This window comes from Heterodontus francisci, chromosome 31, assembly GCF_036365525.1.
Source record: "Heterodontus francisci isolate sHetFra1 chromosome 31, sHetFra1.hap1, whole genome shotgun sequence".
NCBI classification, from domain to species: Eukaryota; Metazoa; Chordata; class Chondrichthyes; order Heterodontiformes; family Heterodontidae; genus Heterodontus; species Heterodontus francisci.
This window is the reverse complement of record NC_090401.1, coordinates 48,458,944-48,486,127: the sequence shown is the minus strand read 5'-3', so window position 1 is coordinate 48,486,127 and position 27,184 is coordinate 48,458,944. Positions and strand designations below refer to the sequence as shown.

At 45.3% G+C, this 27,184-nt stretch overlaps 1 protein-coding gene across 11 annotated transcripts in view; it reads left to right on the top strand.

Moving 5' to 3' along the window:
- The window catches only part of LOC137347239 (phosphatase and actin regulator 4-like), a 183,186-nt gene that overhangs the window by 77,489 nt on the left and 78,513 nt on the right, over window positions 1-27,184 (top strand). For 2 of the 11 annotated variants that reach the window (XM_068011519.1, XM_068011510.1), the window contains exon 1: window positions 25,821-25,939. The exons of 7 other annotated variants lie outside the window; for them this stretch is intronic. In XM_068011519.1, the coding sequence (XP_067867620.1) occupies window positions 25,894-25,939 (46 nt within the window). In that variant the 5' untranslated portion in view covers window positions 25,821-25,893. Of the gene's footprint in view, window positions 1-25,819; window positions 25,940-27,184 lie in introns of those variants that run through there. 2 more of the 11 variants (XM_068011520.1, XM_068011509.1) reach the window with 2 other exon arrangements.

Genomic DNA, 27,184 nt, shown 5'->3' with positions numbered 1-27,184 from the left:
AGTGACTATGCTGACTTGTGATAAGATTGTGCCTGGTTTGTTTAGGGCGGTGGATCTTTCCTGAGATGCAGTTGAAAGAGTCTGAGTACAATCCAAACACTGCTGCTCCCAATAGAATGGGGACTGTGGACTGAAATTTTTTTAAATCCTTATAAAGAGCCTCCAGGCGGAACACTCAAGTTCCAGTTCATAAAAATATTTTTAATATTACTCTGGGAGTTTGTGACCGATCACAGACTGGCTGATTGGAATATTTTCCTGGCTGATAAAATAAATAGGAGCAGGAGTAGGCCATTCGGCCCCTTCAGCCTGTTCTGCCATTCAACTAGATCATGCTTATCTGATTGTGGCCTTAACTCCACTTTCCTGCCTCCCCCCCCAAAGAATCCTAGACTCTCTTATAGATCAAAAATCTGTCGAACTCTGCCTTGAATATATTCAATGACCCAGCCTGCAGTGTTCTCTGGGGAAGAGAATTCCAAAGATTAATGACCTTCTTAGAGAATTAATTCCTGCTCCTCTCTATCTTAAGAGAGACCCCTTATTTTGAAACTGTGTCCCCTAGTTCTAGATTCCCCCATGAAGGAAAACATTTATCTCAGCATCTACCCTGTCAAGCCCCCTCAGAATCTTGTATGTTTCAATAAGATCACCTCTCATTCTTTTAAAGTCTAATGAGTATAGGCCCAACCGTTCCTCAAAGGATAACCCCTTCATCCCAGGGTTCAGCCGAGTGAACCTTCACTGAACTGCTTGCAATGCAAGTTTATCCCTCAAGTAAGGAGACCAAAACTGTACGTAGTACTCTAGGTGTGGTCTCGCCAATGCCCTGTACAGCTGTAGGAAGACCTCCTTACTTGTATGCTCCATCCCCCTTGCAATAAATGCCAACATTCCATTTGCCTTCCTAATTACTTGTTGTACCTTTTTACTTGTTTTCATGGGCGTGGGTGTCTCTGGCTAGGCCAGCATTTATTACCCATCCCTAATTGCCCATGAGAAGCTGGTGGTGAGCTGTCTTTTTGAACCGCTGCAGTCCATGTGGGGTAGGTAGACCCACAGTGCTATTAGCAAGGGAGTTCCAGGATTTTGAACCAGCAACAGTGAAGGAACAGCAATATAGTTCCAAGTCAGGATGGTGTGTGGCTTGGAGGGGGACTTGCAGGTGGTGGTGTTCCCACACATCTGCTGCCCTTGCCCTTCTATGTGGTAGAGATCGTGGGTTTATAAGGTGCTGCCTGAGTAACCTAGGTGCATTGCTGCAGTCCATCTTGTAGATGGTACACACTGCTGCCGCTGTGCATCAGTGGTGGAGGGAGTGAATGTTTGTGGACAGGGTGCCAATCAAGCGGACTGCTTTGTCCTGGAGAGTGGCGAGCTTCTTGAGCATTGTTGGAGCTGCACCTATCCAGGCAAGTGGAGAGTATTCCATCACATTCCTGACTTGTGCCTTGTAGATGGTGGACAGGCTTTGGGGAGTCAAGAGGTAAGTCACTCACTGCAGCATTCCTAGCCTCTGACCTGCTGTTGTAGCCACGGTATTTATATGGCTACTCCAGTTCAGTTTCAGGTCAATGGCAAGCCCCAGGATGTTAGTGGGGGATTCAGCGATCGTAATGCCGTTGAATGTCAAGTGGAGCTGGTTAGATTCTCTCTTGTTGGAGATGGTCATTGCCCGGCACTTGTGTGGCGCGAATGTTACTTGCCACTTATCAGCCCAAGCCTGGATGTTGACCAAGTCTTGCTGCATTTCTATACGGACTGCTTCAGTGTCTGAGGAGTCACGAATGGTGCTGAACATTGTGCAATCATCAGCAAACATCCCCACTTCTGACCTTATAATAGTGGGAAGGTCATTGATGAAGCAGCTGAAGATGGTTGGGCCGAGTGCACTACCCTGAGGAAGTCCTGCACTGATGTCCTGGAGCTGAGATGATTGACCTCCAACAACCACAACCATCTTCCTTTGTGCTAGGTATGATTCCAACCATTGAAGTGTTGTCCCCTTGATTCCCATTGACTTCAGTTTTGCTAGGGCTCCTTGATGCCAGACTCGGTCACATGCTGCATTGATGTCAAGGGCAGTCACACTCGCCTCACCTCTGGAGTTCAGCTCTTTTGTCCTTATTTAAACCAAGGCTCTAATGAGGTCAGGAGCTGAGTGGCCCTGATGGAACAAAAACTGAACGTGACTGAGCAGGTTATTACTAAGCAAGTACCGCTTGATAAGCACGGTCAATGATGCCTTCCATCACTTTACTGATGATTGAGGGTAGACTAATGGGGCGGTAATTGGCTGGGTTGGATTTGCCCTGCATTTTGTGTCCAGGACATATCTGAGCAATTTTCCATATTGCCAGGTAGATGCCAGTATTGTAGCTCGACTGGAACAGCTTGGCTAGGGGCGTGGCAAGTTCTGGAGTACAGGTCTTCAGTACTATCGCCGGAATGTTGTCAGGGCCCCCAGCCTTTGCAGCATCCAGTCCCTTCAGTCGTTTGTTGATATCACGCGGACTGAATTGAATTGGCTGAAGACTGGCATCTGTGATGCTGGGGACTTGAGGCCGAGATGGATCATCCATTCGGCACTTCTGGCTGAAGATTGTTGCAGATACTTCAGCCTTGTCTTTTGCACTGATGTCCTGGGCTCCCCCATCATTGAGAATGGGGATATTTGTGGAACCAGCACGTCCTTTAGTTGTTTAATTGTCCACCACCATTCACGACTGGATGTGGTAGGACTGCAGAGCTTAGATCTGATCCGTTGGTTGTGGGATCGCTTAGCTGTATTTATCGCATGCTGCTTATGCTGTTTGGCATACAAATAGTCCTGGGTTGTAGTTTCATCAGGCTGACACCTCATTTTGAGTTATGCCTGGTGCTACTCCTGGCATGCCCTCCTGCAGTCTTGATTGAACCAGGATTGATCCCCTGGCGTGATAGCAATGATAGAGTGGGGGGTATGCCAGGCCATGAGGGTATAGATTGTGGTTGAGTGCAATTCTGCTGCTGCTGATGGTCCACAGCGCCTCATGGATGCCCAGTTTTACATTGCTAGATCTGTTCAAAATCCATCACATTTAGCATGCTGGTCACACAACATGATGGAGGGTATCCTCAATGTGAAGATGGTACTTCGTCTCCACAAGGACTGTGCGGTGGTCACTCCTACCACTGCTGTCATGGACAGATGCATCTGTGGCAGGCAGATTGGTGAGGACGGGGCCAAGTATATTTTCCGCTCTTGTTTCCCTCACCAGCTGCCGCAGACCCAGTCTCGCAGTTATGTCCTTTAGGACTTGGTCAGCTCGGTCAGTAGTGGTGCTACCGAGCCACTCTGTGGTGATGGACATTGAAGTTCCCCCACCCAGCGTACATTCTGCACCCTTGCCACCCTTCGCGCTTCCTCCAAGTGGTGTTCAACATGGAGGAGTACTGATTCATCAGCTGAGGAGTGTGGGGGGGGGAAGCAGTAGGTGGTAATCAGCAGGAGGTTTCCTTGCCCATGCTTGACCTGATGCCACGAGACTTCACGGGGTCCAGAGTCAATGTTGAGGATTCCCAGGGCAACTCTCTCCTGACTGTATACCACTGTGCCGCCACCTCTGTTAGGTCTGTCCTGCTGGTGGGACAGGACATACCCGGAGATGACAATGGTAGTATCTGGGACATTGTCAGGTATGATTTGGTGAGTATGACCGTGTCAGGCTGTTGCTTGACTAGGCCGTGGGACAGCTCTCCCAACTTTGGCACAAGCCCCCAGATGTTAGTAAGGAGGACTTTGCAGGGTTGACCAGGCTGGGTCTGCCGTTGTCGTTTCTGGTGCCTAGGTCGATGCCGGGTGGTCTGTCCGGTTTCATTCGTTGTTTACTTTTTTTTTAGTGGTTAAGTACAACTGAGTGGCTTGCTAGGCCACTTCAGAGGGCATTTTCAGAGTCAACCACATTGATGTGGGTCTGGAGTCACATGTAGGCCAGACCAGGTAAGGACAGCAGATTTGATGCTAACATTTTGTGATTCGTGTACAAGGACACCCAGATCCCTCTGTAGCACTGCATTCTGCAATCTCTCTCAATTTAAATAATCTACATTTCTATATTTCCTGCCAAAGTGGGAAACCTCACATTTTCCCACCTTATACTCCAGCTGCCCAATTTTTGCCCACTTGCTTAATCTATCTGTATCTCTGAGCAGACACTTTGTGTCCTCACAACTTGCTTTCCTACCTATTTTTGTATCGTCGTCAAATTTGCCTACTATACGCTTGGTCCTTTCGTCCAAGTCATTAATATAGATCATCAATAGTTGAAACCCCAGCACTGGTTCCTGTGGCACTCCACTAGTTACAGTTTTCCAACCTGAAAATTTATCCTGACTGTATCCTGTTAGTTATCAATCCTCTATCCACGCTAACATGTTGCCCCCAAAACCATGAGCTCTTATTTCTAAGTGACACCTTATCGAATGCCTTTTGGAAATCCAAATACACTACATCTACTGGTTCCCTTTATCTACCATGCTTGTTAAATCCTCAAGGAACTCTAATAAATCTGTCAAACACGATTTCCCTTTCATAAAACCATGTTTGCTCTGCCTGATTGTATTATGATTTTCTAAATGTCCTGCTACTACTTCCTTAATAATGGATTCTAGCATTTTCCAAATGGCGGATGCTAGGCTAACTGGCCTGTAGTTTCCTGCTTTCTATTGCCACGACTACCCCCCTGCCCCCACCAGCACCTTTCTCGAATAGAGCTGTTAATTTTTGTGGTTTTTCGATTTGCTGGAACCTTGGCAGAATCTAGGAAATTTTGGAAGATTACAACCAATGCATCCAGTATCTCTGCAGCCACTTCTTTTAAGACCCTAGGTTGCAGGTCATCGGGTCCAGGGGACTTGCCAGCCTCTAGTCCCATAAGTTTTCCTAGTACTTTTTCTCTAGTGATTGTGATTGTTTTAATTTCTTCCCTGTCTTTTGCCTCTTAATTTTCTGCTATTCTCGGGATGCTTTTTGTGTCTTCTACTGTGAAGACAGATGCAAAATACTTGTTAAAGTCTCCGCCATTTCCTTGTTTCCCATTATTAATTCCTCAGCCTCATCATCTATGGACCAACACTTACTTTAGCTACTGTCTTTTTTATATATTTGTAGAAGCTTTTACTGTCTGATTTTACACTTCTTGCTAGTTTACTCTCGTACTCTAATTTCTCCTTTTTTTAAAAGTCATCCTTTGTTGGTTTCTAAAGCTTTCCCAATCCTCTGGCCTACCACTAATCTTTGCAGCATTGTGTGTTTTTTCTTTCAATTTGATCCCATCCTTAAGAACAAAGAAAATTACAGCACAGGAACAGGCCCTTTGGCCCTCCAAGCCTGCGCCGATCCAGATCCTCTATCTAAACATGTCGCCTACTTTCTAAGGGTCTGTATCTCTTTGCTTCCTGCCCGTTCATGTATCTGTCTAGATACATCTTAAAAGACGCTATCGTGCCCGCGTCTACCACCTCCGCTGGCAACGCGTTCCAGGCACCCACCACCCTCTGCGTAAAGAACTTTCCATGCATTTCCCCCCTAAACTTTTCCCCCCTCACTTTGAACTCGTGACCCCTAGTAATTGAATCCCCCACTCTGGGGAAAAAGCTTCTTGCTATCCACCCTGTCTATACTTCCTTAGTTAAGCATAAATGGTGCATCCTTCCCATCAATCTTTCTCAATAGAATATATCTTTGAGAGATATGAAATATCTCCTTAAATGTCTGTCACTGCTTCTTTACTGTCTTCCCTTTTAACTTATTTTCTCAGCCCACTTTAGCCAACTTTGTCTTCATACCCTGTTGTGATGAAAGGTCACAGACCTGAAACGTTAACACTCTCTCTCTCTCTCTCTCTCTCTCTCTCTCTCTCTCTGTCTCTGTCTCTGTCTCTGTCTCTGTCTCTGTCTCTGTCTCTGTCTCTGTCTCTGTCTCTCTCTCTCTCTCTGTCTCTCTCTCTCTCTCTGTCTCTGTCTCTGTCTCTCCACAGATGCTGCCGGACCTGCTGAGTATTTCCAGCACTTTCTATTTTTACTTCATACCCTTTATTTAAGTTTAAGAAACTAGTTTCAGACCCAAACTTCTCACCCTCAAACTGTGAAATTCTATCATGTTATGATTGCTCTTGCATAGAGGATTCTTTACTATGCGGTCATTTATTAATCCCCTGTCTCGTTCCACATATGAGGTCCAAATTATCCTGCTCTAGGGTTGGTTCCAGAACACATTGCTCTAAGGAACTGTCCCTAATACACTGAGCTCATCCTCCAGGCTACCTTTGCTAATTTGTTTAGTCTAATCTATGTGAAGATTAAAATCACCTACGATTATTGCAGTACCTTTCCTACAAGTTCCCATTATTTCTTGATTTATATTCTGTCCTACAGTGTAGCTACTGTTGGGGGGGGGGCAGGGGGTGGGGTGCGGCTATAAACTACTCCCACCAGTTACTTTCCTTTGCTAGATCTTAGATCCACTCAAACTGATTCTACATCTTGATCTTCCGAGCCAAGATCATTTCTCACTACTACTGATCTCATCCTTTATTAACAGAGCTACCCCATTTCTTTTCCTTTCCTTCCTAGCCTTCCAAAATGTCAAATACCCTTAAATATTTAGTTCCCAGCTTTGGTCACCTTGCAACCACATCTCTGTAATGGCTGTCATATACCCATGTGTTTCTACTTGTGCTCGTAGCTTTGTAGATAGGCTGTCATTGAGTTTTTTGATTTTGCTGTGGCATCTGCCATTACCTTTAAATAAAATATACATAGGTGCAGATTAGATAGAAGGGAATTTTTTTCCTCTTATTCACAAGTTCCTATTGCATTTGCGTTGGCAGCAGTTGTCTTCCCGATCAGAAGATTAAATAAGGGATAAAAGACTAATGGGTAGGTAACCGTTCACATGGTATCTGAGCAGAATGCTGTCCTTGTTTTTAAAGTTTGTTTACCAGGCTGCAAGAAGGAGTTTGAGATTGCTTGACCCATCAGGGGATAGGAATCTGATGCAGTAGGTGTTCCAGCTGGAACATCAGGAGCTGGCATTGATTGGCAGCTTTCTGCTCAGATAATGATGCCTTTTCTCAATTCGCCACTTTCCCTTTTTGGCTGTTTTGCTACTCGGTGGTGGCAAACTGAGGACCATGTAGTGTCTTTATTGCAGGAAAGTGTGTAATCAAGGCTGCAAGTTGTTTGAAGTACTCCAGTGGAGAACTGTAGATTTCTTGGTTTTTCTTTTGTTTGGAGGAGGTGAGAGATTATGGGAGATATTCTAATCTAGTGAAATCTGATGTCTTTACTGCTGGCTTCATTTCTTCACCAACACACATCGCAGTTCATAGCCCGATATATAAATGTGTATCAAGTGTTGTTTGTCCCAGCTATCGAAGAAATCCAGAGAGTATGAGGCATCTGTGTTCAGTGAGTTTATCAGGAGCTATAGCGGTTTGCTGATGTATTCGCAAGGTGCTGCAGGTCAGTAGAATTTCCTTCAGAGATGGGATCCAGGTGGCTGTTTTTCCATGGATGATTCAATGCAGCAAGTGTTGGCAGACTCTAACTTTTAGGGAGATCATGCTCAGTTCTCTTCTCAGCTGATGTTCACTCATCCTTTCTGGTGGAACTGACTGGAGAGGGATCTGAAGCATGACTTTTTTTTCCTATTCATCACCAGAGTACAGAGCCCAATTAGCCCATTTGTTAAAAACATTGAATTTAATAATGTTAAATTGTCAACATGTAGTTAAAAAGATTGACTAAAACCTGAGTCAACGTATTTACAATTAAATTAATCTCTGAATTAAACTAAAAACAAATACCAGAGAGAAGAGCAAGTTTGAAGCTAGTGCTTCAAAAGTAGTTCATTTTGAATGCAACATTAAACTGAGGCCCTGTCTGCCCTTCCAGGTGAATGTAAAAGATCCTATGCCACTTTTTGAAGAAGAGTAGGGGAGCTCTCTCGCGTGACCTGGCCAATATTTATCTCTGAACCAACATTGCTAAAGCAGATTATCTGTTCATTATTCACATTGCAGTTTTTGGGAGCTTGCTGTGCTCGAATTGGCTGCCCTGTTTCCTACATTACAATGTGATTATACTTCAAAAGTACTTCATTGGCTATAAAGTGTTTTGGGACATCCTGAACTTGAGCGGTGCTATATAAATGCAAGTTTTTTTTATTGTTTATGCACAAATTGGCAACTGCAAGATAATAGCAGCTCTTGAGTAGTAATTCATTGGCTGTGAAATTCTTCAGGGTCATGAAAGATGCTTTTCAACTGCAAGTTTGTTCATTTTTACAGCACTAATGGTGGCAGTAGCTCCTAGCAACGCAATCTGCTGCAAGCCAAATATAAACTAGCTGGCATTGTTGAAGTAGGCATCTGGAAAGATCAGGTACTTGGCTCTTGCTGGCAAATGCCATTCTTATTTCAGGCTGCAGCTGGCTGTGTTATAGGAGCCGCCCACACGGTCACTGGCCTTTGCTCTATCTGAAAGCAATTTTGCATTTAGGTAGCGCTCCTTGTATAGGTGAGCGTCTCTCAGTGCTTTACAACGGCGCGAAGTATCACAAATGGAAATGAAGGAATTCAGGAGGGAGGTGAAGGCACATTCAAAGGCAATTTAAGTGATTTTGCATGAGTTCGAGAGGACAAGGATCTAGTCGCTGGAAGATCACAACTTTGATGTATTTTCTGTTCCTACTATGTTAAAGGTGCTATACTAATGTGAGTTGTTGTATGTACTTCATTTCCTCCATTGGATGTTGCTATCAGACCACAGAGAACACTTACTGCTTAGCCTTCTGGCCAAAGAATGTGTGGACGAACATGCTATATTGTGGTATTCAATTGGATCACCAAGTGGGTTGCTCTGAAATGCTTCTGTGTGGAATGGAGAGGGTGGACTGGTCTCTGTTTTACCCATATGTTCTGGCTCAACGTTGGAGGAAAAGCCTTCTTGTACTCCCAGTGCCATGTACTGCAACAGCAACAATTTGTAGTTATATAGTGCCTTTAACATGTGCTTCAAGGTGCTTCACAGGAGCATTATAAAACAAAATATGACACCAAGGCACATCAGGAGATATGAGGTCAGATGACCAAAAGCTTGGTTGAAAAGTTAGGTTTTAAGGAGTGTCTTAAAGGAGGAAAGCGAGGTGGGGAGGCAGGGAGATGTAGGGAGGGTATTCCAGAGCTCGGGGCCTAAGCAACTGAAGGCGCGGCCACCAATGGTGGAACGATTAAAATTGGGGATACTCGAGGCCAGAATTAGAGGAGTGCAGATATCTTGGAGGGTTGTGGAGCATACTGTGCATATTCTTCTGTTGTCTCCACAGTTTTTCTTTTCTGGTTTCACATGTCTTCCTGTTTCAAAGCTAACTGGGTCCTAACCATCTTTGCTCAGTCTTCTAATGAATTGTCATTGTAAACCTTAGGGTAGGAATCAGATTAAAGGCATTGATCTTGGTGCATGTTGGAGGTGCCAGTTTTCAGAGGAGAGTTTAGTTTAGTTTAGAGATACAGCACTGAAACAGGTCCTTCGGCCCACCGAGTCTGTGCCGACCATCAACCACCCATTTATACTAATCCCATATGCCTACCACATCCCCACCTGTCCCTATATATTTCCCCACCACCTACCTATACTAGGGGCAATTTATAATGGCCAATTAACCTATCAACCTGCAAGTCTTTTGGCATGTGGGAGGAAACCGGAGCACCCGGAGGAAACCCACGCAGACACAGGGAGAGCTTGCAAACTCCACACAGGCAGTACCCAGAATTGAATCCGGGTCACTGGAGCTGTGAGGCTGCGGTGCTAACCACTGCGCCACTGTGGCACTATTCAAAGAAGAGCAAGCACACCCAGTGTCCAGGCCAACATTCCTCCCCAACTGACACTTTACCAAAAACTAGCATTTATATAGTGCCTTTAACAGACTCTGTCTTTACTGTATCAAAATCTTCCATAATTTTGAAGACCTTCATTAGGTCAATCTTCAGCCTTCTCTTTTTTTTTTAAAAAGAAAAGTGACATTGCCTGTTCAATCTTTCCTGAGAGAGAGAGACTGTGCTGGTACAACAACAACAACGACTTTATATAGTGCCTTTAATGTAGTCAAACATCTCGAGGAACTTCACAGTAGTGATATCAAACAAAATTTGACACTGAGCCACATCAGGAGATATTAAGGCAAATGGCCAAAAGCTTGGTCAGAAGAGGAAGATTTTAAGGAGCATCTTGAAGGAGGGTAGATAGGTGGAGCGGTTTAGGGAGGGAATTCCAGAGTTTAGGGACTCGGCAGCGGAAGGCACTGGGCAAAACGTCGGCATTAAAATTGGGTATGTGTAATTGGAGGAACACAGATGTCTCAGAGGGTTGTATGGCTAGAGGAAGTTATGCAGATAAGGAGAGATTTGAAAACAAGGGTGCGAGGTTTACCTCAACAGATTAACTGGTCATTTATTCCTATGCTGTTTGTCACATCTTGCTGTGTGCAAATTTGATGTTTGCACTTGAAAAATGTTTCCTTGGGTATGAAGCACTTGGGAATGTCTTGAGGATTTGATAAGGCACTAGCTTCAAACTTTTTCTTCTCTCTGATATTTGTTTTTAGTTTCATAGATTAATTTAATTGTAAATATTTTGACTCATGTTTTGTTCTTTAAAGCTGCAGTTATTGCGTTGGCCTTGATGGTGTGCCAATCATGTCGGTGTTCAAAAGATAAACAATGCCTTTGTTGTGATTAACTCGTTAATGCCCATAGCTGAACTCACATCAAGCTCTGTTCACTCATCACCCCTGTGCTCGCTGACCTACATTCTCAAAACCCTCCAAGATTTCTGCGCTCCTCCAATTCTGACCTCTTGTGCTTCCTTGTTTTTCATTACTCCGCCATTGAGGGCTGTGCCTTCAGCTGTCTAGGTCCTAATCTCTGGAATTCCCTCCTTAAACCTTTCTGCCTCTCTCTTCTCCTTTAAGCCTACCTGTTTGGTCCTTCCATATCCTTATGTTGTTCAGTGTCATATTTTGTTTGATCATGGGCCTGTAAACCACTTTGGGATGTTTTTCTATGCTGAAGACGCTGTATAAATGTAAGTTGTTGATTTGTAGAGAACTTCAACTTCACAGTTTCACCCCTTGTTTAAAAACTAACATTTACCAGGAGGGTGGAAGTAGTAACAACTACATGGCTGTCACTGAACTGAGTGGGTGAGACCTTCACGTGCTGCTGTCTCCCACACAGGTGCTGGGTTTTAGATCTTGTCTTCTCGTGAGTCTTTTTTAATAAAAAAAAAACTATTTGATACATTCCGTTCTATTGAACGAGTGGAGATTGAGGAGTTCATGAGAAATAAGGTGGCTAGTTTCTGAGGTACAGTAGCAATGACTTCATGTAGTTGAAACATAGATACCCACCACTTGCACCCCCCTGCTTATCTCAGTCGCCTATATTGGGAAAGTGGTGCTCACTGTTACCATAAGGTTCGATTACAAAGGCACTGATTATAATGTGTTAAGTGTGCCAGCTGTTTCAGGCATACTTTATTGTGAAATCCATATTTGTAAAAGGCTTTCGTGCTTCAATAATGGGTTTTCTTCCCTCATCCATTTAGAGTCATAGTTGTACAACACAGAAACAAGCCCTTCGGCCCACCGCGTCCATGCCAACCATAATGCCTATCTATACTAATCCCACCTGCCTGCATTAATTCCATGTCCCTCTAGGCCTTGCTCATTCAAGTACCTGTCCAGATGCCTCTTAAATGTTGCTACTGTTCCTGCCTCCACCACCACCTCTGGCAGCTCATTCCAGATACCCACTATTCTTTGTGTGAAAAATTTACCCCTTTGATCCCCTTTAAACCTCCTCCCTCTCACCTCAAATCTGTGCCCTCTAGTTTTAGTCACCCCAACCATGGGAAACAGACTCTGGCTACCTACCCTATCAATGCCCCTCATAATCTTATATACCTCTATCATGTCCCCTCTTAGCCTCCTTCACTCCAGGGAAAACAGACCCAGCCTATCCAATCTCTCTTTATGACTCAAGCCCTCCAAACCAGGCAACATCCTTGTGAATCTTTTCTGCATCCTCTCCAGCTTAATCACATATTTCCTGTCGTGTGGCAACCAGAACTGCATACAGTACTCCAAATGCGGCCTAACCAACATTATGTACAACTGTAACATGACGTCTCAACCCTTGTCCTCAATGCCTCGGCCAATGAAGGCAAGCGTGCCATACGCTTTCTTCACCACCCTGTCTACCTGTGTTGCCACTTTCAGGGAACTATGTACCTGCACTCCAAGGTCTCAACAACACTCCCCAAGGCCCTGCCATTCACTGTATATGTCCTGCCCTGGTTTAACTTCGCAAAATGCATCACTTCGCACTTGTCTGCGTTAAATTCCATTTGCTAATCCCTTGCCCACTTTTGCACTTGATGTATATCCTGTTGTAACCTTTGACAACCACTTTCGCTGTCCACTATACCACCAATTTTGGTGTCATCTGCAAACTTACGAATCATGCCCCCTACATTCACCGGAGTGCTGACTTGGGTTGCATTAGAGTGCTAAAGTGGAAGTTTGGTAATTGAGGGTAATTAAGGGTTAATTTTATCTTAAGTCTAGTCTGTCTTTTATTTAGCAGATTAACTTAACAATTGCTGTTTAGGTTGGAGAAGGTGAATTTTAGACCAACTTTAAACAGAGTTCACTCAGGCTGTGCTTGCAGCTGCACCTTGTTAATTAGAGAATTGGCTTAAAGCAGCTTTCAGGGGCTAGAGTCAGACAGTATAAAAGTGGGCCATCTTGCAGTGCTGACGTTGTTTGCATTAGAGTGCTAAATTGGAAGTTTGGTGACTGAGGAAGTTCGGTGAGGAGGGAGCGAGGAGCTCCTTTCATTTCCTTCCTGTCCTCAGAGTGAGGGGAGCTGAGAGTTTCCAAAGAGTACAGCTGACTGGTGAGTAAGTCCTGGTGGGTATTTTTCAAACTGGATTGAATTGTAAGTCATTGTTTTAGCAAGACTTAGTTGTTTTTTAAAAAATTATAATCTTCTAAAGTTTTAAACTTAAAGGGTTCAGTCATGGCAGGAGAGCTTAAAGCCGTGGTTTGCTCCTCTTGCTGCATGTGGGAATCCGGGAACATTTCCAGTCCCCGGGACCAGCATGTGTGCAGGAAGTGTGTCCAGCTGCAGCTCCTGGAAGCTCGGGTTTCAGAGCTGGAACGGCAGCTGGAAACACTGTGGAGCATCCGCGGGTCTGAGAGCATTGTGGATAGCACGTATAGAGAGGTGGTCACACCGCAGCTGAAGGGACTTGAGGAAGGAATGGAATGGGTGACCACTAGGCAGTCCAAGAGAAACAGGCAGGTAGTTCAGGAGTCCCCTGGGGTCCCGCTTGCAAATCGATATTCCATTTTGGAGGCAGATCAGGCTGGTTCCTCCAGGGAGTGCGGACAGAGCTAAGCTTCTGGCACCGCAAGCAGCCTGTCTGCACAGGAGGGGGCAAAGAGAGGAAGAGCAATAGTAACAGGGGATTCTATAGTCAGGGGAACAGATAGGCACTACTGTGGCCGTCAACGTGACTCCAGGATGGTGTGTTGCCTCCCTGGCGCCAGGGTCCGGGATGTCACTGAACGGCTGCAGGGCATCCTGAATGGGGAGGGTGATGAGGCAGAGGTCATGGTACATGTTGCTACCGATGACATAGGTAGAAAGAAGGGTGAGGTCTTGCATCAAGAATTCAGGGAGTTAGGCAGTAGACTGAAAAGCAGAACCTCTCGGGTTGTAATCTCTAGATTACTCCCAGTGCCACGTGCTAGCGAGTATGGAAATAGAATAGCACAGATGAACGCATGGCTTAAGAGTTGGTGCAGGAGGGAGGGTTTTAGATTCCTGGACCACTGGGACCGTTTCTGGGGAAGGTGGGACCTGTACAAGCAGGACGGTCTACATCTGAACCAGAGGGGGACTAACATCCTTGCTGGCAGGTTTGCTAGTGCTGTTGGGAGGAGTTTAAACTAATTTGGCAGGGGGAGGGGATGCAGACTCCTAACAGAATAGGGACACAGCTAAACACAGGAAAGCAAACAAGTCAGAGGGAATACAGCGGAAGTAAGTTTCAAGGGAGTAAGACCAGGATGGAAGGCCTCTACTTTAATGCCAGGAGTATTGCAGGTAAAACGGATGAGTTAAGGGCAAGGATTGACACGTGGAAGTGTGATATAGTAGCCATCACGGAGACATGGTTGAGGGAGGGGCAGGATTGGCAGCTCAATATCCCGGGGTATAGAATCTTCAGGCGAGATAGAGGAGGGGGCATTGCAATATTAGTTAAGGAGTCAGTTACTGCAGTAAGGAGAGATATCATCTTGGAGGGGGCATCAAATGAAGCTTTATGGGTAGAGTTTAGGAATAAAAAAGGGACAGCCACATTGCTAGGTGTTTATTATAGACCCCCAGATAGTCGGCGGGAAATTGAGGAGCAAATATGTGCGCAATTTGCAGAGGTGTGTAAAAATAATAGGGTAATTATATTAGGTGATTTCAACTTTCCCAACATTAATTGGGATAGTCATCGCATTAAGGGCTTAGATGGAGTGGAGTTCTTAAAATGTATACAGGAGACCTTTTTAGCTCAATATGTAGAGGATCCAACAAGGGAGGGTGAAGTGCTGGACGTAATTCTGGGAAATGAAGCCGGACAGGTGGTTGATGTATTGGTGGGGGAGCATTTTGGTGATAGCGACCACAACATGGTATAATTTAAGCTTGTTATGGAGAAAGAAATAGATAAGTTGCAAAAAAAGGTTTTGGATTGGGCGAGAGCGAATTTTAGTAAAATAAGGCAATATCTGGCCAAGGTAGACTGGAAAGAGTTACTTGTCTGGAAATCTACAGAAGAGCAGTGGGGGGCATTCAAAAAGGAAATGGGGAGGGTACAGGCCCAACATGTTCCCTCTAGGGTAATAGTTGGAGCAACAAGCCCCTTTGGATGACCAGAAACATTCAGGGTACGATGAGAAGGAAAAGAGAGGCTTTTAGCAAACACAAGTAGACCAAATCAAGCATTAATGGAAGCATTAGTGGAGTACAGAAAGTGTAGGATGGAGCTTAAGAAAACAATTAGGAGAGCAAAGAGGGGATATGAGAAAGCTCTGGCTGGTAAAAGTAAGGAAAATCCCAAGATATTCTATAAGTATATCAATGGGAAGAGGATAACCAGGGAAAGAGTAGGACCCATTAGGGACCAAGGGGGAAATTTGTGGGTGGAGCCAGAGGACATTGGTAGGGTGTTGAACGAATACTTCACATCTGTCTTCACCCACGAGATTGAGGATGTAGATATGGAAATTAGAGATAGAGACTGTAAGGTTCTTGAGCAAATTGTCATAGGGAGCGACAAGGTATTGGAGGTTTTGGAAGGCTTACAAGTGGACAAATCTCCAGGTCCGGACGATTTGTGTCCCAGGATGCTGTGGGAGGCGAGGGTGGAGATTGCAGGGGCTCTGACCCTAATTTTTCATTCCTCTCTGGCTACGGGAGAGGTGCCAGAGGACTGGAAAGCAGCGAATGTGGTCCCACTATTTAAGAAAGGTTGTAGAGATAAACCAGGGAACTATAGACCAGTGAGGCTCACGTCAGTGGTAGGGAAACTATTGGAGAAAATTCTGAAGGAGAGAATCTATCTTCACTTCGAGAGGCAAAATTTGATTAGGAATAGTCAGCATGGCTTTGTCAGAGGGAGGTCATGCCTAACAAATGTAATTGAATTTTTTGTACATGTGACCAGGTGTGTAGATGAGGGTAGTGCAGTTGATGTAGTTTACATGGATTTCAGCAAAGCCTTTGACAAGGTCACACGTGGGAGACTTATCATGAAAGCAAATGCACATGGGATACAGGGTAACTTGATAAGGTGGATTCAAAATTGGCTTAGCTGTAGGAGACAGAGTGATGACAGACGGCTGTTTTAGTGACTGGAAGCCAGAGTCCAGTGGCGTACCACAGGGTCCTGTGCTGGGTCCCCTATTGTCTGTCATTTATATAAACGACATACATGACTATGTGGGGGGTAGGATCAGTAAGTTCGCAGATGACACAAAGATTGGCCGAGTGGTTAACAGTGAGGTGGAGTGTCTTAGGTTACAGGAAGATACAGATGGGATGGTCAAATGGGCAGAAAAGTGGCAGATGGAATTTAACGCTGAAAAGTGTGAGGTGATACACTTTGGAAGGAGTAATGAGACACGGAAGTATTCAATGAATGACCTGACACTGGGAAGTTCCGAGGAACAAAGGGACCTTGGCGTGTTTGTCCATAGATCTCTGAAAGCAGAAGGGCAGGTTAATAGGATGGTGAAAAAGGCATATGGGACACTTGCCTTTATCAATCGAGGCATAGATTACAAAAGCAGGGAAGTAATGTTGGAGTTGTACAGAACTTTGGTAAGGCCACAGCTGGAGTACTGTGTGCAATTCTGGTCGCCACATTATAGGAAGGATGTGATTGTATTGGAGGGGGTGCAGAGGCGATTCACCAGGATGTTGCCTGGGATGGAACATTTAAGCTATGAGGAGAGGTTGGATAGGCTTGGGTAGTTTTTGCTGGAGCAGAGAAGACTGAGGGGTGACCTGATCGAGGTGTACAAGATTATGAGGGACATGGACAGGGTGGATAGGGAGCAGCTGTTCCCCTTAGTTGAAGGGTCAGTTACGAGGGGTCACAAGTTTAAGGTGAGGGGCAGGCGCTTTAAGGGAGATATGAGGAAGAACTTTTTTACCCAGAGGGTGGTGACGGTCTGGAATGCCCTGCCTGGGAGGGTGGTAGAGGCAGGTTGCCTCACATCCTTTTAAAAAGTACCTGGATGAGCACTTGGCACGTCAGAACATTCAAGGCCATGAGCCAAGTTGTGGCAAATGGGATTAGGTCGACAGGTCAGGTGTCTTTAATGCATCGGTGCAGACTCGATGGGCCGAAGGGCCTCTTCTGCACTGTATTATTCTGTGATACATTCACATCCAAGTCATTAATATATATGACAAACAACAGAGGGCCCAACACCGATCCCTGCAGCACATCACTGGCCACTGGCCTCCAATCTGAAAAACAACCCTCCACTACCCTCTGCCTCCTATCACCAAGCCAATTTTGTATCCAATTGGCTAGCTCACCCTGGATCCCATGTGTTCGAACCTTCTGGACCAGCCTACCATGTGGGACCTTGTCAAAGGCCTTACTAAAGTCCATGTAGACAATGTCCACTGCCCTGACCTCGTCAATCCTCTTGGTCACCTCCTCGAAAAACTCAATCAAATTCGTGAGACATGATTTCCCACATACAAAGTCATGCTGACTGTCCCTAATCAGACAATGCCTTTCCAAATGCATATGAATCCTGTCTCTCAGAATCCCTTCCAATAACTTTGCCACCACTGATCTAAGGCTCACCGGCCTATAGTTCCCTAAATAAAAGCACAACATTAGCTATCCTCCAGTCTTCCAGTACCTCACCCGTGGCTGACGATGATACAAAAATCTCTGCCAGGGCCCCAGAAATCTCCTCCCTTGCTTCCCATAACATCCTAGGATACACCTGGTCAGGTCCTTCAAAACCTCCAACACCACCACCTTTGTAATGTTGATATGCTCCAGGATATCGCTGTCCCCTCCCTTGAACTCACTAGCTTCCATGACCTTCTGCGCAGTAAATACAGACGAGAAGTATTCATTTAAGACCTCGCCCGTTTCCCGTGGCTCCACACATAGATTACCATACTGATCCTTAAGGGGACCTACTCTCTCCCTAGCTACCCTTTTAGTCTTAATATAGAATCTTATCTGCCAGGGAAATCTTATGGCCCCTTTTCGCCCTCCCAATTTCCTTCTTAAGTGTAGTCCTACATCCCCTATACTCCTCGAGGGACTCGCTTGATCCCAGCTGCCTATACCTGACATATGCCTCCTTCTTTGTCCTGACCAGACCCTCAATATCCCTCGTCAACCAAGGTTCCCTAAACTTGCCAGCCTTGCCCTTCAATCTAACAGGAACATGCTGGTCCTGAATTCTTCCTACCTCACTTATAAATGCCTCCCACTTGCCAGATGTCCATTTACCTGTAAACAGCCTCTCCCATTCAACTTTTGAGAGTTCCTGTCTGATGCCATCGAGATTAGCCTTCCCCCAATTTAGGACATCAACTTTGAGGACCAGTCCTATCCTTTTTCTTAACTATCTTGAAGCTAATAGAGTTATGGTCACTGGTCCCAAAATGCTCCCCCACAGACACATCAACCACCTGCCCAGCCTCATTCCTAAGAGGAGGTCTTCTGGTAACTATTCGGAGTTGTTTCCTCCTTTTTGTTTTCCTTTCTCACTGTGCCATTCTCCTGTCGGATGGGTATAAGGTCAGCTGTACCGTCCCACAACGTTAGATGGCTGCTTCCTGCTACTTGTTTTGCCATCCACTGTCGAAAGTGGGCGAATTGCCTCAATACCAATGCGCCTGTTATAAGCTTCAGGGACTTATTAAAAAAAAGTTGATGCCACCATTTAAATCTTATCACCTGCTTAAATGTGCACTTCATTTTTAAAAAAAAAAATCCCTCAAGGTTAGATCTTAGTGCTTTATTTCTCGCTACAGTGGAAAATGTACTTCAATGACCCTTAATTAAGGGATACAAGCATATTTAATGACATGGGAATATAAAGGCTTTTAAGCCAGCGTACCCTGCTCAAAAGGAACAAAGCTTTCAAGTTGTAGTGCTGAATAATTGAGACGAGCAGAAGTGCCTTTCATAGAATAGAATCATAGAAAGTTTACGGCACAGAAAGAGGCCACTTGGCCCATTTGAAACTGCTTAACATAGATCATGTAACTTAATGAAGTTGTGTTGTCACTGAGACCGCCCTCAATGTAGCCCAGTCTCTGCCAATCTCCTGAAATAATTGAGTGCCAAGCCTGCTATACTCTCAGCACTCCATGAACTGCTTTGCCTGTGCTGGGATGAGGGAGCAGTACCACAGGACATGCGCGATGCCAATATCATCACCCTCTATAAGAACAAGGGTGACCGCGGTGACTGCAACAACTACTGTGGAATCTCCCTGCTCAGCATAGTGGGGAAAGTCTTCACTCGAGTCGTTTTAAACAGGCTCCAGAAGCTGGCTGAGCGTGTCTACCCTGAGGCACAGTGTGGCTTTCGAGCAGAGATCCACCATTGACATGTTGTTCTCCCTTTGCCAGCTGCAGGAGAAATGCCGCGAACAACAGATGCCCCTCTACGTTGCTTTCATAGATCTCACCAAAGCCTTTGACCTCGTCAGTAGACGTCTGTTCAAACTACTAGCAAAGATCGGATGTCCACCAAAGCTACTAAGTATCATCGCCTCATTCCATGACAATATGAAAGGCACAATTCAGCACAGCGGCGCCTCATCAGACCCCTTTCCTATCCTGAGTGGTGTGAAACAGGGCTGTGTTCTCGCACCTACACTGTTTGGGATCTTCTCCCTGCTGCTCTCTCATGCGTTCAAGTCTTCAGAAGAAGGAATTTTCCTCCACGCAAGATCAGGTGGCAGGTTGTTCAACCTTGCCCGTCTAAGAGCGAAGACCAAAGTGGAAGGTCCTCATCAGGGAACTCCTCTATGACTATGCTGCATTAACATCCCAAACAGAAGAGTGTCTGCAGAGACTCATCTACAAGATTGCGGCTGCCTGCAACGAATTTGGCCTAACCATCAGCCTCAAGAAAACGAACATCGTGGGACAGGACGTCAGAAATGCTCCATCCATCGATATCGGCGACCACGCTCTGGAAGTGGTTCAAGAGTTCACCTACCTAGGCTCAACTATCACCAGTCCTACTGAGCCAGCAGCACTTGAGATGGTTTGGCCATGTGAGCCGCATGGAAGATGGCAGGATCCCCAAGGACGCATTGTACAGCGAGCTCGTCACTGGTATCGGACCCACCGGCTGTCCACGTCTCTGTTTTAAAGACGTCTGCAAACACGACATGAAGTCCTGTGACATTGACCACAAGTCGTGGGAGTCAGTTGCCAGTGATCGCCAGAGCTGGCGGACAGCCATAAAGGCGGGGCTAAAGAGTGGCGAGTCGAAGAGACTTAGCTGTTGGCAGGAAAAAAGACAGATTCGCAAGGAGAGAGCAAACTGTGTAACAGCCCCAACAACCAATTTTATCTGCAGCGCCTGTGGAAGAGTCTGTCACTCTAGAATTGGCCTTTATAGCCACTCCAGGTGCTGTTTCACAAACCACTGACCACCTCCAGGCGCTTACCCATTGTCTCTCGAGACAAGGAGGCCAAGGAAGAAAGAGGAGGAGGAGTTGGCTTTAATTCAGCAAACAAGAAGCATGGTTGGATCTTGCACTCAGTGCAAGTGGCAGAGCGAGAGTGTCCAGTTCTGCTTTGAAGAAATGGAAAGAAATTGTAGAATTTTCTCCAGCCAAAGAAGGCCAAGATTCTTGGGTCTAATGAGCTTTTCCTGTTCCTAAAAAAATTTTGCAGGCTTTTTAAGTGATCAGGAGCTGGAATCCTGGCTGGCTGATTTTTGTGTTTTTCCTATCTCGGCGATACTAAGTCCAATTCTAACCAGCACACAGAACCTTTTTTCAAACAAAAACAATGATCATACCAGCTGAATGTGCAGTTTTGTGGATTTTATCAGAACAACTTCTATGAATATTAGAGTATTTAATAGGGCGAAATGTCCTGAGGCGGTTAACGAGCTATATCAATAAAAAAGCCGAACCACCGAAGGACAGATAGCCAAAAGCTATCCGAAGAAGGGTCACTGACCCAAAATGTTAACTCTGCTTCTCTTTCCACAGATGCTGCCAGACCTGCTGAGTGGTACCAGCATTTCATGTTTTTATTTTATATTATATTATATTATTAGCCAAAAGCTATGTTCCTATGTAAAGGCACAGACCTTAAGGAGCATCTTGAAACCTGAGAGAGAGATTTAGAGAGGGAATTCCAGAGCTTAAAGCCTAGACACCTGAAGGCACGGCTGCCAATGGTGGAATGATGAAAATCAGGGATGCCCAAGAGACCAGAATAGGAGGAGCACAGAGATTATGAAGGCTTTTAGGGCTGGAGGAGGCTACAGAGATAGAGGGGCGAGGCCTTAGAGGAATTTGTAAACAAGGATGAGGATGCTAAAACTGAAGCATTGTTGGACCAGGAGCTAGCAATGGTCAGCAAGCACGGGGGTGATGGGTGAGTGAGTTGAGATACAGGAAGCAGAGTTTTGGATGTGGAAGATGGGGGGGTTGCCAGGAGAGTATTTGAATAATCAAGTCCACAGGTCAAGTAGGCATGGATGAGGGTTTCAGCAGTAGATAAGTTGAGGCAGGGTCGGAGTCGAGTGAAGTCATGGAGGTGGAAGCAGGCACTCTTGGTGATGGTACAGAAATGTCAGAAACTTATCTCAGGGTTAAGCACAACATCAAAAGGTTTAACTCTCATAAGACAGTTACTAGTGATGGAAATGGTGGTCAGGAAATGGAATTTGCTGTGGGGACCAAACACAATGGATTCAGTCTTCCCAATATTTAGTTGGAGGAAATTTCTGCTCATCTAGCAGAATGACAAATGGGGTTGTGGGTGGATGGGGGTGCCAAAGAGATGGTGGTGAGACACAGCTGACGTGTGGAACTTGATGCTCAGTTTCCGAATGATATTGCTCAAGGATGACATCTGCCTCCTCCTGAGGCCCCCACCATCACAGATGCCAGTCTTCAGCCAATTCGATTTACTGCACATGATGTCACGAAACAGCTGAAGGCACTGGATGCAGCAAAGGCAATGGGCCCTGACAATATCCTGGCTGTAGTACTAAAGACTTGTGCTCCAGAACTAGGGCTCCCCTAGCCAAGTTGTTCCAGTACAGCTACAAGACTAGCATTTACCCAACAATGTGGAAAATTGTCCAGGTATGTCCTGTCCACAAAAAGCAGGATAAATCCAATCTGGCCAAATACCGCCCCATCAGTCTACCTTCAATCAAAAGCAAAGTGATGGAAGGTGTCATTGACAGTGCTATCAAGTGGCACTTATTCAGCAAAAACCTGCTCACTGCTCAATTTGGCTTCTGCCAGGGCCATTTGGCTCCAGACCTCATTACAGCCTTGGTCCAAACATGGACAAAGGAACTGAACTCCAGTGTAGTGAGAGTGACTGCCCTTGACATCAAGGCAGCATTTGACCGAGGTGACATCAAGGAACCACAGCAAAATTGAAGTCAATGGGAATCAGTGGAAAACTCTCCACTGGTTGGAGTCGTATCTAGCACAAAGGAAGATGGTTGTAGTTGTTGGAGGCCAGACATCCCAGCCCCAGGACATTACTGCAGGAGTTCAGGGTAGTGTCGTAGGCCCAACTATCTTCAGCTGTTTCATCAATGACCTCCCCTACATCATAAGGTCACAAATAGGGATGTTCGCTGATAATTTCAGAGTGTTCAGTACCATTCGCGACTCCTTAGATACTGAAGCAGTCCGTGCCCGCATGCAGTAAGATCTGGACAACATTCAAGCTTGGGCTGATAAGTGGCACATAACATTCATGCCAGGCAATGACCATCTCCCAACAAGAAAGAATCTAACCATCTGCCCTTGACATTCAACGCATGACCATCATTGAAATCCCACCATCTTGGGGGTTACAATTGACCAGAAACTTCACTGGAACAGCCATATCAACACAGCTACAAGAGCATGTCAGAGGCTGGGAATTCTACAGCGAGGAATTCAGCTCCTGACTCCTGAGAGCCTGTCCATCATCTACATGGCACAAGTCAGGAGTGTGATGGAATACTGTCCACTTGCCTGGAAGGATGCAGTTCCAGCAACACTTAAGCTCGACACCAGCTCTACACCTCCTTCATCAGCACCCCATCCATCACCTTAAACATTTACTCCCTCCACCATCAGCGCACAATGGCAGCACTGTGTACCATTTACAAGATGCAGTGGAGCAACGCACCAAGGCTCCCTGGGCAGCACCTTCCAAACCTGTGACCTCTACCACCTAGAAGGACATAGGCAGCAGGCGCATTGGACCACCGTCGCCTGCAAGTTGCCCTCCAAGCCACACACCATCTTGACTCGGAACTATATCGCCATTCTTTCACTGTTGCTGAGTTAGAAACCTGGAATTCCCTTCCTAACTGCATTGTGGGTGCACCACTGCAGTGGTTCAAGAAGGCAGCTCACCACCTTATCAAGGGCAATCAGGGATGGACAACAAATGCTGGCATTGCCAGTGATGGTCACATCCCAGGAATGCATTAAAGAAAAAGCATAGCATGTAGATGAGAAGAGAAGGGGGTAAAGATAGATTTTTGAGGGGCTCCAGAGCTAACAATGGAGTGGCAGAAGAAGCCATTGCAGATGATTCTCTGGTTACAATTTGATAAGAATGGAACTGAGCTAGGGAGGTTTCACTCAGCTGGATGATGGCGAAGCATTGGAGGAGGATGGTGTGGTCAACTGCGTTAAAGGCTGCAGATTGGTTGAAAATGCTGGGGCCAGTTTATTACAATCGCAAAGAATGTCACTTATGGTTTTGACCAGGGCTGTTTCAGTACTGTAGCCGGGCTGGAAACCTGATAGGGATTCAAATATGGAACTGTGGAAAGAAGAGCATGAATTTTGGAAATGACAATGTCTTCAAGGACTTTGGAGAGAAAAGGGAGGTTGGAGATGGGGCAGTAGCTTGCAAGAATGGAGGGGTCAGGGTAGGTTTTTTTGAGGAGAGGAATGATGACAACAGATTTGAAGGGGATGAAGAGAAGGAAACGTTAACAATATCAACTAACGTGGGGCCCAAAAAGGCAAGTTGAGTGATCAGCAGTTTGGTTGGAATAGGATTGAGGGAGCAGGAGGTGGGTCTCATGGATGAGTTAAGGTCGAAGGGAGCATTGCAGGAGATGGGTAGCATCTAGAGAAAGATGTTAGCAAACGGTTAAGGTAGCCGAGAACACTTGGGGAAGTTTGTCCCATGGGGCTAGGGGAAGGGAGGGAAGTATTAGAGGCAGCTAAATGGATGATCTTGATCTTTGACAAAATAGTCCAAGAGCTTCTCGCACTTATTGTCAGAGGTCAGCATGATGGACGCAGGCTAGGGTGGTGTCAGAAGACAGTTTATGGAGAAGAGAAGTTGGGGGATATCTCTGCATTCCTGGATGATCTTTGAATAGTGATCAGTTGTAGTGATGGAGAGCATAATCCGATAGTGCTGTGAGTGGTCCAACCAGATCTGGCAATGAATGGTTAAACCAGTTGTTCAGCAAAGACATTCAAATCTGCCAAAGGGAGCAAAGGTGTGGAGTATATCAGGGAAACAATTAGGGGAGAGAGAGAATGATAATTCTAATGGGGATATGGGCATTAAAGGTGGTGGAGAGGATGTGAATTAATACATTACTAGCTGCAGAAATGTCGTGTTGAATTTTAGGTCAAAGGCTAGGTAGTTGGGAAATCGAAAGTACAGTGGTAAGTGATTTGAGGGAGGTTTTTTTCCCCAGGGACGGGCACAGAAAGAAGTCCTTGTGGAATGGGGAATATGGGTAGAGAGCGCTATAAGGAAATGACCAGAGATTGCCTTATGTTATAATGGGAGTAGTGAGGCCACGTGAGATGGCAAGATCAAGGGGTTGGCTGTGTATGTGAGTGGGAGAGTTTATATATGGAGGGAGAATGAACTCGGGAGAGAGCAAGAAGAGTTGAGAGGTTGAAATCACCAAGGGTTAGAAGTCATTCAGTGCTGAAAAAGGAAAGCATTGAAGATATCTGTGTGAAACCTGGAGTGATATTGGGGTCTGTGTTACAGAACAAAGATTTTAAATGAGAGGTGTGAAGGGTGGAACAAGGTGAGATACTGAAAGGAGAAGTTGCCAGAGGAGTAGAGACAGACCAAGGTGTGATTTGAAAATAAGGGCTACACCAACACTAACAATTTGAGCGGAACAAGTGACGTAAAGTATAGCCAGTCAGGGAAGCTTTGTTAAGGGGCAAGGTGTCATCACTCCTCAGTCACGTCTCCATCAAGGCAATAATGTCGATGTGATATACCACAATAAGTTCATAGATGGCAAAGGCTTTATTTATAAATAAATGTACATTCTGATGTGACATATGGAGAGGGGCAGTAATAGCTGATCCACTGGCAGAGTACACAGGATCAGACTTGGGATCGATGTGAGGGACGGGAAGGAAATTGACGAGATTAACTCCTGGTGGGTGGGGTGCGAATGGGGTGGGCAATTTGACTTGCTTGTTAGGCAGTGGCAAATGCCTTGGTGTGCCTTTCTGAGGATGCCAAGACAGGCACAGAGGGAAGCTATAAGATTATTTGAGATGGAGACTAGCCTGGGATGGCAGTACAAGAGTAGGAAAGCTGGTGAAATGCTCTGGGTACTGATTGCAGTTCAGGGTCAGTTTCCAGTCAGGGACTATCGGTGCTTGTATTTCCGATACTTTGTTTGTCCTGGTTGCGCCCATGATTTGTTCATATTAATTCCCATTGTTTTCAAGAGTTCCTGTTTTCTTAAAAACAGGAAACTTCAAAACGCATTTTAAATACTGCCAGTTATTTTGTTGGCTGTAATATTGCTTTAAATTGTAAACACCCTGTGGGTCGTCTCCTCCTTTAAAGCCGTAGCAGTATTTGTGATTAATAATGAGAGACATTTCCTCCTCCTCCTACATAATTTACCACTGAGTCAAGCCTACGCCCACCTCAGTTTCACTTAGCCTTGAACAGCAGCTGACTTGAAACACCAGCCAAAGACATCCAGCTGACCGGTGGAATATTGTCTGTTTACATGTTTTGTACATCGTGTGTTACGAGCCTGGTATCTCAGAATGAAGGTAAGTTTATTTAACTTTGGTTTCTGCTGTGTGTCTGCTACTTTCACAGACCATCTTGCACTTTAATTCCTGATTTCAGTCCTCAAGGTCACCACCCAATCCTGGGTTTAAAGATGTGACTTAGTGTCAGACACTCTTTGCTTAAGCTCAATATGTTTTACAGACAGCAAAATCTGGCAGTAACTTCAAAATGTTTTGAAGAGCTTGTGTAGTATTTGAGGGGTTTCTGGCTGGGTTCGGGCCACCCTGAATTTCTAATGACTCCTTTTATCTACTGGTTGAAGTGTGAATGCAGTCAGTTTGATATATAGTAGTTTCTTCTCTGTCATGTGAAATTATGTACATCTTTGAAATACTTTTACACTGTGCAAAACTCTGGTGTGGTTATATTGATTATAGCATGAGATTGTAAGTGGATCGTGGATTCATAATGCAGCAGTTATGTTCCTCCCTCATTGCTACTTAATAGAGCTCCACACAGGGATGCAGGGAGTGTATTGGTCATTATTTTTGTACAGAACAAATGTTTTGTTTTGGGTCTAGTGATTAACTACAAATTCCCTCATGGCCTCACCCCTCCCTATCTCTATAACCTCCTCCAGCTCTCTGACATCTCTGCCCTCCTCCAATTCAGGCCTCTTGTGCATCCCTGATTTTCTTCGCTCCACCATTGCTGAAGCTGACGGCGCAGCCTCCTGGGCCTTAAGCCCTGGGATTCTTCCCCTAAACCTCTCCGCCTCTCTCCCTTTCTTCCCTTCTGTAAGCAGATACTTAAACCTACCTCTTTGGCCAAGCTTTTTGATCCCCCTGCCCTAATATTATGTGTTTTGGTGTTGCATTTTATTTGATTACGTTCCTGTGAAGTACCATGGGATGTTTTGCTTCATTAAAGATGCTATATAAATGCAAGTTGTTGTAATTGCTTTGTAAGACTCTCTCATTTTGAAAACAATGGCGTCGGGCAGGAGAGCTCGACCAAGGCAGCTCAACTTCATTAGCAAAATCAGTATTCTCAACAAGTTCGTCAATTTCTTTTTTAAATGATGTCTGTGCTATTTTTATAATGGAATTTTTTTTATTCCTCCTCTTCAGTCAGTCTGCGTCTCACACAGTGGGTGGTGGGTGGATCAATGTGTTTTGAAGCCTTCGTGATTACTTTTCATCTTTCTGCAACCTTTCAGAGGCGACGCTTATTCAGCCTCTCCCCCATCGCATTCACTGGAGAATTTAGAATGGGGAGTTGGC